Source organism: Microtus ochrogaster, linkage group LG2 (assembly GCF_000317375.1).
Source record: "Microtus ochrogaster isolate Prairie Vole_2 linkage group LG2, MicOch1.0, whole genome shotgun sequence".
Taxonomy (NCBI): domain Eukaryota; kingdom Metazoa; phylum Chordata; class Mammalia; order Rodentia; family Cricetidae; genus Microtus; species Microtus ochrogaster.
In genome coordinates this window covers 51,231,834-51,241,706 of record NC_022028.1, presented here as the reverse complement: position 1 = coordinate 51,241,706, position 9,873 = coordinate 51,231,834, and the positions used below count along the sequence as shown (strand labels likewise).

Below are 9,873 nucleotides of genomic sequence, written 5' to 3'. Positions count from 1 at the left end.
CTTGCCGCGCGCGGGTTCGGGCTGTCTGGAGCCTAGTCTGGCGCGGGCTTAGATTCCCGGACGGGAGGGCGGGCCAGCGCGTCCCGGGGATGGGTGAAGGAGCGGCTGGTCCTGCCTCCGAGGCGGGCCGGGGCGGGGCGGGGCGGGAATCGAAGCTATAAGAGGTCTTGCTCGAAGCCAACCGCAGCAGTCGAGCGGTGTGAGCTGCAGTATTGTCACAGTCGAGGGGAATCGGAACCAGGCGCCAGACACAGAGTCACTGCGATATCGAGACATTCGGAGGTGAGGGCGAAGCGGCAGGGAACAGTGGTTTACCGGGGACAGCTCTGCGCTGAATCCCACATGTCCCCAGAAGTGTTTGTGTGCGGTTGTGTGCAGGGATGGGTGTGTCACTGGTGTGTGTGTCTGTGTGTGCCCGCCAGATAGATTCAAAGGTGTGTTCGCGGCAGGTGTATGATGGGTGTGGGTCTGAGCGCGACCGTCGTGGCCATCGCCTTTGTATGTTTTGAGTGTAGCGAGGGTCGGGCTGCGTCTCAAACTCGGCATACAGAATCCGAGTTCCTGGACCAGTTTCCCGGGAGCACAGTGGACCAGGGATGGCAGTCACCCAGTTCTTGGAGACCCGGCCGGACCTGGCTGACGGGAACCCACTGCTCAGAGCTCGCTTCTTGCTGCCAGTGCTTTTAGGGATTCCAGGTGCGGCTCGCCAAAGGCGTGAGAACGTAGCCGGTGTCCCGAGAGAGGCCCGGGGTGGCGGGGACAAGCTGCGGGGAGTCCATCTGTGGTCTGGCACAGAGCGGTTGGTTTTCCGATCCCACGGGTCCCGGGTCGGTGTAGTCCAGGTGTCCTGCTCCGCAGTAGCCACTACCCCGCTGGGCGCTGAGGTCAGCGCGGGCTGTGTCCTCCGCCCTCGGGAACGTGCCTGGGCACGTCCTGGAGGACAGGCAAGGAGGTGACTCATTGTGACAAGGAGACCCCCGGGCACCGGATTGAGATCAGAATCGCACCCCAGCTGGGGATGGATCAGTGGTAGCCCAGAAGCCCCCTTCTCTGCCCGGGCACAGCCTGGTCCCTGCCCCTGTCCCCTCCCCCGCGCGGCACAGTGACCTATTTGGCGGGCACATTATGTTCCCAGGGAACACGGGACACGGGGAGATCCTGGACGCGGTGTCCGGTCCCCGCTCGGTGGCGCGCCCTCGGGGACAGGGAGTTTGGGCGGTCCCTGTCTACACTGCCAGTCCGGGAAGCGCAAAGGGTCCCACCCACCGCACCCACCACGGCGGGGTCCAGTGGCCGCGGGGCGCGAGAGGATACCGCATTGCAGAGCAGTGGGGATCCCCGGGGAGACTTGCTAGGTGCCGTACATCAGACTGGCGTCCCCAGACCTAGTCACACCCGGTGTAGGAAGATGACTGGGCCGGGCCAGGCTGAGTGCACCGAGTAGGGCGCATCCATCCCACTCGGAGCCCTTGGGGACGAGGGCCACACTTGCCCTGATCCTGCGGTATAGACTCGGGCTTTGGTTTGGCATTTGGGGGCGCGCTGGCAGCTTCCTCTCTTCCCATTCCTCTACGTCGCGTTTCAGCGAGGACACTCGAGCGGTTTTTGTTGTCCTCGCCCTCATCTATTTTTATTTTCCAGGGATCTGACTCATCGCGTGCTTTGGGCGTGGAGATCAAGGTGGAGGGGGCCAGAGCTAAGAGTACTTACTTTGCTCTCCCCTCCCCTCCCTTCCCCTCTCCTCTCTCTCTCCTCTTTCTCGCTCGCTCGCTCTCTCGCGCGGGTGTGCGTGCGTGCGTGCGTGTGTGTGCGTGTGTATGTGTGTTTGTGTGCGCGCGCGCGCGCACTGGTTTCCCAACATAGGCGGGAGTTTAGGAAGCCCGGGCTCATCGTGACGTGTTTTGCGGCTCATGGTCCCCCTCCTTTCCTCTCCCCTCCTCACCCCAGGGTGACGTGCAGCTCCGGTGCCCATGCAGTTTTGGCGGGCGGGCAGTGCTGGGCAGGAAACTGACTCACCGTGCCTGGCTCTGCCCACGCGCCGCCCACAGCGCGCCGTTTCCCGGGAGCACAGCGCCCCCTCCCGGCTGCGGTGGGAGCAGCAAGGCCGGCTGTGCACGGCTGTGCGCGGGTCCCAGTGCCACCCGCGCTGCCACCTCCATTGCGGCTTAGAGAGGCCTTCGCTGACTGGATTGTGTTTAGGGAATTAAAATATAGATGATGGCCAGCGAGGGAAGACGTTGCCTTTGTAAAATGAGGGCTTATGAAAAAAGTGGTTTGGAACAGGGTGCAGAGCGGACTTTGTGGGAGGCGTAGCCCCGAGAGTCAACGTGGGGAGCGGCCCCTGTAAGAGATTCTGCTCCTAGAAGCAGGGGACTATGCAGATTCCCGACAGAGAGTTAGCTGGGCTCTTCCTCTTGCCTAAGGAGCACTGAGACTATTGGTGTTCTTTTTCCTTCTCTGGCCCCTATGAGTTGCCCTCTGGGGAAGGGCACAAAACTTGGACTTGGACTCCGTTTGTCTGAGGAAATAAGCCCTGGTTCAAAAAAATCTCTCTCTCTCTCACGCACGCACACGCGGCGTGAGGCATGTTTTTACTATATGGCCCCCGGCTGCCCTTGACTCACAGAGGTCCTCCTGCCTCTGGCTGGAGCGTTGGGATTAAAGGTGTGTGCTGTAACAAGGAACCTGACTAATGTTTTCAAAAACTCCCAAGTGATTCAGCTGGATCTCTGTGGTTATGACCCTCAAAATGAGAGGGAGAGAGAAGGGTTCAATACTAGAACAAATGGAAGTGGGTTCAGACCGCGGCTATGCCACTTGTGAGCCCTGCGACTTTGGGACACCTTATTTAACTCCCGAGCCTTGTGGTTAGCTCTGCCTAAAAGGAGGTGATAAGTGCCATCTATTAACAATAGGTGTAGAGGCTCATGACTGCCATCCCTGGGGGACGACTGTGAGTTCAGGCCAGCTTGGCCTACATAGGGAGCCCTTACCTCAGATAAATCAAAGGGGATGGGGGGGAGACAGAAAGGAAAAAGAACTAATGAATACAGCCATTCTTTAGGAGGATTGACAATCGTAAACCACTTAGAGCAACCCTTGCACTAACAAGGTAAATATTCCCCAAATTCTGCCTGTAGGCAGAGGCCATCTGAGGCTCTTTTCACAGTGCCAAGGAACCCCTTTCATGGGTGGTGAGCATCTGTTTGTTTGTTTGCTTGTTTTTGAGAACAGGGTCTCACTATATAGTCCAGCCTGGTCTTGAACTCACGGAGATCCTCTTGCCTCTGCCTCCCATGTACTGCAGTCCTGTGTTTTGGGGAGGCACTGCATTTTACTTATATTTTGAAAGAGTCTCTAGCCTACAATGCTGGCCTCGTTCCCCCTGTAGTAGCCAAGGTTGACCTTGAACCTCCGCTTTGCCTCTTCCTCCGGAGAGTTGTGATTACAGGGTGCGTTGCCACACCCGGTTTTACAGAGAGTGTCTTGTTTGCTAGGCCCTGGTTTTTACCATCCCAGCCCCCGGCCTTTGGGGGCGAGTTTCTTCATCTCTTCTGGCTTCCTATCTTACTTTGATCTGAGTGCCTACCACTCTTCCAGCCCTGGGCAAACTCATCCTGAGGAGCTGAGGGTATATGTGGTGAAAGCCTAGGAAGCTACTGGGTAGACTTTGCAAGCTCAAAGGCTGGAGGGCTGGACGGTTGCCCAGGAGAATCTAGTCCCTCCTTAGGACCGGCATCCCCTAGTATTGGAGTCAAGCCAGAGCAGGCAGGAGTGGCCTGGGTCCCTCAGGTATCTCGGGTATCTCTTGTTCCCTCAACCAAGCCACCTTTGATTTTCTGTGCCTGTAAAACGGGTTCCTTGGGCACAGGCAGCAAGCAGGTCTGGGAGGTGTCTAGACTATAGATTGTACGATTCGCCTGGCAGGATGTGGCTTAGCCTGGGAGAGAGCCCTGGCATCCTTAGGAAAGGCCTCCAGCAGATAGCACCTGCCAACTGCAGTCTGGAGGAGGTGCCCAGGGAGGGATGAGGAGGCGGCTCTGTCAGAACGGGGTCAGAGAGTCATGTTATCTATCTGTTGCTTCCATTTCCCAGGGTCGCCTACACTAACTTAGTTCCTCCTCGTATCTGCTCTCAAATAGAGCCCAGAGATGTTAAGATACATATTTGGGGCCACCCAGCAAAGCCTTTTCTGACCCAGGCAGTCTGGCCCCAGTATTTTTTTTTTTTTTTTTTTTTTTTTTTGCTTTTTTGAGACAGGGTTTCTCTGTGGCTTTGGAGCCTGTCCTGGAACTCACTCTGATAGACCAGGCTGGCCTCGAACTCACAGAGATCCACCTACCTCTGCCTCCCGAGTGCTGCGATTAAAGATTAAAGGCGTGCGCCACCACCGGCCCGGCTGGCCCCAGTGTTCTTGCCTCTCTCCCAGTCACCTTGACAGCCACCGGAACACACTGCCACAGCTACGCTAAAAAAATCCCAGAGACACTTTTTAACTGTGTGCTGAATAGCAGCGCCAATGCTGGTTTATGCATCTTATCCCAAAGTCCAGGCACTTGGAATTGGCTGGGTGGAATTAGCAGCAGCAGGATAGGGGACTGAGGGCTGGCCCAGCTGCCAGTGGCGTGGGGGGTGGGGTGTGTTTGGGAAACCATCGTATTTGGGGTGTTCACACCCGTGAAGGACACGTTAGCACAAGACATTGATTTTAGCCGTTAGTAGCCCTGGTGTAAACAGGACTGTGACCCCTACTTCTGCAGTGCATTGGCCTCTGTGGACATCAGCTGTGACCTTGACTTGCAGGGCTGGCTGAACTCAGCGCCCACTTTGGGTCTCTTGATGAGGCAGCTTCTACTAAGCGGTGGGAAAGCACTTGGGAGGAAAGAGAGGGGTCAGGAAATTGTGCGGTTCCCACAGTGACCTGGGTCTTCTTGTGTTTCAGCCCCAGGCACCAACCACCATGTCCGATCCCAGTGATGTCCGACCGGTCCCACACAGGAGCAAGGTGTGCCGCCGTCTCTTCGGACCCGTGGACAGCGAGCAGCTAAGCCGCGACTGTGAGGCCCTCATGGCCGGCTGCCTCCAGGAGGCCCGAGAACGGTGGAACTTCGACTTCGTCACCGAGACGCCTCTGGAGGGCAACTACGCCTGGGAGCGTGTTCGGGGCCTAGGGATGCCCAAGTTCTACCTGAGTCCTGGGTCCCGTGGCCGTGATGACCTGGGAGGGGACAAGCGGCCCAGCACCTCCTCTGCCCTGCTGCAGGGGTCAGCTCCGGAGGACCACGTGGCCCTGTCGCTGTCCTGCACTCTGGTGTCTCATGCCCCTGAGCGGCCTGAGGACTCCCCGGGTGGCCCTGGGACATCTCAGGGCCGAAAACGGAGGCAGACCAGCCTGACAGGTAAGGATGGGTATAGGGAGGAAGAATCCTGCCAGAGATCTGGGGAGGGGAGGCCCCCTGCCGAGGGTCACACAAGTCTGCCGCCCGGCGTGGCCCGCTGATGTGGGTGGGTGGGTACTAATACTCTGGGCTCTAGATAACAGTGCTTTAGATCAAAGCCTTCCGCAGAGAACATTCCAGTCATTCCCCAGCACCAAGCCTTTCTTGCCTTTCTACTGTAGGTGAGGGAGGGGGGGGGGGAGTTGGTGATGGCTTAGAAGTGATAAAGAGGATACAATAACAACTAAGCTGACAGTCACATGACCCAGGCATCTTCTTTGCAGTGACGGGAAGGCTCAGAGGAGGGTGGGATTTGGCTTGGCTGTAGAGCACTGGCCTAGAACCCACCCGGGAAGCTGGGGGTGTGCCTTTGCCATAGCAGTTCACACCACAGGTTCCATCCCCGGTACTGCCAAATAAGTAAATAAGAGGCGGGGCTAGAGAGATGGCTCAGCAGATAAGAGCACTTGCAGCTCTTGCAGGGGCCCTGAGTTTGATTCACAACACCCGCGTGGCTCACAATCTAACACCCTCAAGCTTTGTGATCTGGGCAGGTGGAGGAGGCCCTCTGACTGTGGGAGGTGCAGTTCCCAGGGCTCCCCCCACCTCCCAGTGTGGCCTCCCCTTGGGCTCCAGGGAAGGGTGTCCTTCCCCCTCTGCCTCCCTCTGCCTCTGACCCGACACTTGTTTTTCTCTCCACAGATTTCTATCATTCTAAACGCCGGCTGGTCTTCTGCAAGAGGAAGCCCTAACTTGCCCACAGAGGCCTCACCTTCTTCTGCAGTGGCCGGGAGGCCCCTTCCCCACCTCTGCCTCAGGCTTTCCTCCACTTGTGTGTCTTAATTATTATTTGTGTTTTAATTTAAACTTCTGTATATACTCAGCCTGCCCTCCCCCACCTCCAGCATTAGCATTATTTAAAAGAACTAAAACGGTAGGACGGTCGCCCCTTAGTGTGGGGATTTTTATTATGTAGACTATTATTTAAACCCTCCTCAACCCAAACTCCGTGTTCCCTATCCTGAAGGGACGGTCGGACTGGCTTCATGCCAGCTGCACCCTCCTCCACCCACCCCCAACCCCACCTCCATCCCCTGTCTGGGTGATGCTCTCCCTAAATGACCTGGTTCCCTGCCACCTGTCTCAAGAGGGTGATCCTCAGACCCGAATAGCACTTTGAAGGAGGGCCAGCTGGGTGGGACTGTGGGGTCTCCTTGTTACCTCTAAGGCTGGCCAGGGTGACGGTGAAGTGGTCACAGCCTAAAACAGGAATGAGACTTGGCCTGGTTGGGACCCAGCTGTAATGTCCTGACCCTTGATACTCACTCAGACTTGTAAAGACAGGGAATGCCTCCCACTCTGGTCCCCTTTGCCTCCCCTGTGGGTCTCTCTGCCAGTTGCCCCTCTATTTTTGGGGGTTCACCTGGCACTCAGCTGCTCTCCCCTCTCCAGATCCTTGTCCCCTCCCCAATACCCCCAGTAAGCAGGAGGCATCTCTGGGCACCGGTAAGGGAAAGGGGTACACTAAGTAGGGTTCCCTGGTTCTACCTCAGGCAACTCCAGTGATAACCACCTTCCTTGTGGTTCTAGGGTGGTGAGATAGGCCAGGCCTCCCAGAGCAGTGAGCACCCCTGTGGTACCAGTGTGTGGTAGGGACCCTAGTTGCTGAAGTCATCAGTGACCTCTCCCGTCTCTTAGAACTTTGAGCAGCAGAAATACAAGGAGCCAATCAGGATGGCGCCTCAAGGGCTAAGCAAGCTAACAGGAGACCAAGAATGGTGACTGACCCTTACCCAGGACTGAATCCCCATGGACACCAAAGCACTTACAGAGTCTGACCCCAAACACCTTGTTTCTGTAACATCCTGGTCTGATTGTTTGCCCTTAGCCCCCCACAAAGATGTATTTTGGCCGCCTCCCTGTTTCCACTCAGACTGTCAACCTTCCAAGAGCAGGGACCATGTCCTGCACTGTTCCCAGCCCCACCCCCCACCCCAAAGCAGGTGCTCAATAAATATTTCTTGATGACTTGTGATGATTTGCCATTAAAACATGTGGGGAGGGTTTGCTGTGAGTGTGTGTGTGTGTGTGTGTGGTGTCTGGCTCCAACTCAAGGGCACACTCATGCAATCATATTCCCTCCCCCCCCATGGGAATTGAACCTGCATTCTTTAGCCAGACAGGCAGGAACTCGCTCCGCCCCTGAGCTGTAGCCCCGCCCCTTCGCTTTTCATTTTGAGACAAGGTGAGTAGGGTTTTTTTTTTTTTTCCCATTTGGGAAAAGGGATGTTCTTCAATTTAATTTTGCAGAAATGGTTCTTTCAAGATTTTTGAAAATTATATTTTATTTATGTGTAGCACATACACATGTGCTACAGCAGGCTGTTCTCAAGGGGGTTCTGTATCACATTCAGCTAGTCAGAATCAGTGGTAAATATCTTCACCCACTGAGCTATCTCACTGACCTCAGAAATATTTCAATTTAATTTTTAACAATTTAGCTTCTTATTCCTCAATATTATATGCATATGTATAATGAACTTTAGTCTTTTTTTACTTCCTATGTTACTCGATAAGTTGCCTAGATGGCGCTTGAACTTGTGGCCCTGCTTCAGCCTCCTGAGGGTTACAGGACTGTTATCAAGTCAGCTGCCTTTAGAATTAAAATAATTTTGTGGGTCAGCAGGGTGTCACTTGAGTGTGACCCCGAGGACCCAGATGACGGAAGGGGTATCTGACTCATGCAGGTTCTTCTCTAGTTGTCTGACTCCACAATATATATATATATGTATATATATGCTCACACACACACACACATATGTTGGGTAGTTGTATGTCAATTTGACACAAGATAAAGTCTTCTGAGAGGAGGGGAACCTCAATTAAGAAAATTTCCCCATAATATCAGGGTATAAGCAGGTCTTTAGAACAGTGGTTTTTTTTTTTAATTTATTTTTATTTTACGTGCATTTGTGTTTTGCCTGAATATATGTCTGTGTGAGGTGTCAGATCCCCTGGAACTGTAGTTACAGACAATTGTGAGCTGCCATGTGGGTGCTGGGAATTGAACCTGGGTCCCCAGGAAGAACACTGAGCTATCTCTCTAGCCCCTAGCATAGTGGTTCTTACCCTTCCTAATGTTGCGTTTAATACGGCTCCTCATGTTGTGGTGACCACTAACCATAAAGTTATTTTCATTGCTACTTTATAACTAATTTTGCTACTGTTATGGATCAGGATGTAAAGACCCGTGTTTTCCAATGGTCTTAGGTGACCCCCCAGAGGGCTGCAACCCACAGGTTGAGAAATGATGCTGTAGATCATTTTCTTAATTGGTGATCAGTGGGGAAATGTCCAGCCTGTCTTAGGGTTTCTGTTGCTATGAAGAGACACTGTGACCATGGCCACATGGGGCTGGCTTACAGTTCAGAGGTTTAATCCATTGCCTTCATGGTGAGAGGTGTGGGGCAGGCAGGAAGATACAGTGCTGGAGAAGGAGCTGCAAGTCTTACATCTTGATCCACAGAAGCAACTGTGTGTCACACTGGGCATATCTTGAGCATAAATAGACTTCAAAGCCCACCCCCATAGAGATGCACTTCCCCCAACAAGGCCACACCCACTCCAATAAGGCCACACTTCCTAATAATGCTACTCCCTGTGGGACAAGCACTCAACCACCTGAGTTTATGGGGCCATCCCTATTCAAACTACCATATTCTACTTCCTGGTCCCCATAGGCTTGTAGCCATAACGTAATACAAAATGAATTTAGTTCAACTTCAAAAGCCCCCATAGTCTCTCACAGTCTCAACAATGTCTAAAAGTTCAAAGTCTCTTCTGAGATTCCTGCAATTTCTTAACTGTGATCCTCTATAAAATCAAAATCAAAAAACAGATCACATACATCCAACATATAATGAACAGGGTATACATTACCATTTCAAAATGGAGGAAGAGGAGGATAGTGAGGAAGCACAGGACCAAAGCAAGATCAAAAACCAGCTGGGCAAACTCCGAACTCGGCACCTCCATGTCTGATGTCAAAATGCTCTTCAGATCTCCAACTCCATTCAGCTTTGTGGACTGCAGCACGCCTCTTTCTCTTGGTGGCTCTATATCCTGTTAGCAGCTCTCCTTGACAGGGATCCCATGACTCTGGCATCTCCAACACTGGGGGTCTCCAGGGCAACCCAGGTTTCGCCTTCACAGCGTCATACAACGACCTCTCTTGGCCTCCATTCAGGGACACCCTTCACATACCTGGTCTCAGCATCTTTCCTTAGTCTTGGAGGGAGACTCCATAACACCTTTCTTGTATCCTTGACTCTAAAGCCAGAACCACATGGCCAAAGCTGCCAAATTGTGCTGCTTGCTGAGGCTGGAACATGGCCCTCTTGTTCAATTCTATCTTCACCAGCTTTCTGTTTTCCAC

General features: G+C 53.7%; 1 protein-coding gene across 1 annotated transcript; it reads left to right on the top strand.

The window, feature by feature from the left end:
- Positions 1–199: 199 nt before the first annotated feature.
- Cdkn1a (cyclin dependent kinase inhibitor 1A) lies at positions 200–7,452 on the top strand. The gene is made up of 3 exons (XM_005360336.2): positions 200–282; positions 4,943–5,399; positions 6,141–7,452. The coding sequence occupies exons 2-3, from the start codon at positions 4,961–4,963 to the stop codon at positions 6,188–6,190; spliced, it is 489 nt and encodes a 162-aa protein (XP_005360393.1). The 5' UTR covers positions 200–282; positions 4,943–4,960; the 3' UTR covers positions 6,191–7,452.
- Positions 7,453–9,873: the final 2,421 nt, after the last annotated feature.

Bases quoted from the DNA above. Each gene is read 5' to 3' on its own strand.
- Cdkn1a (XM_005360336.2), top strand. From the start codon at position 4,961: ATGTCCGATCCCAGTGATGTCCGACCGGTCCCACACAGGAGCAAGGTG. The intron at 5,400-6,140 runs GTAAGGATGGGT...TTCTCTCCACAG, and splicing joins GAGGCAGACCAGCCTGACAG to ATTTCTATCATTCTAAACGC.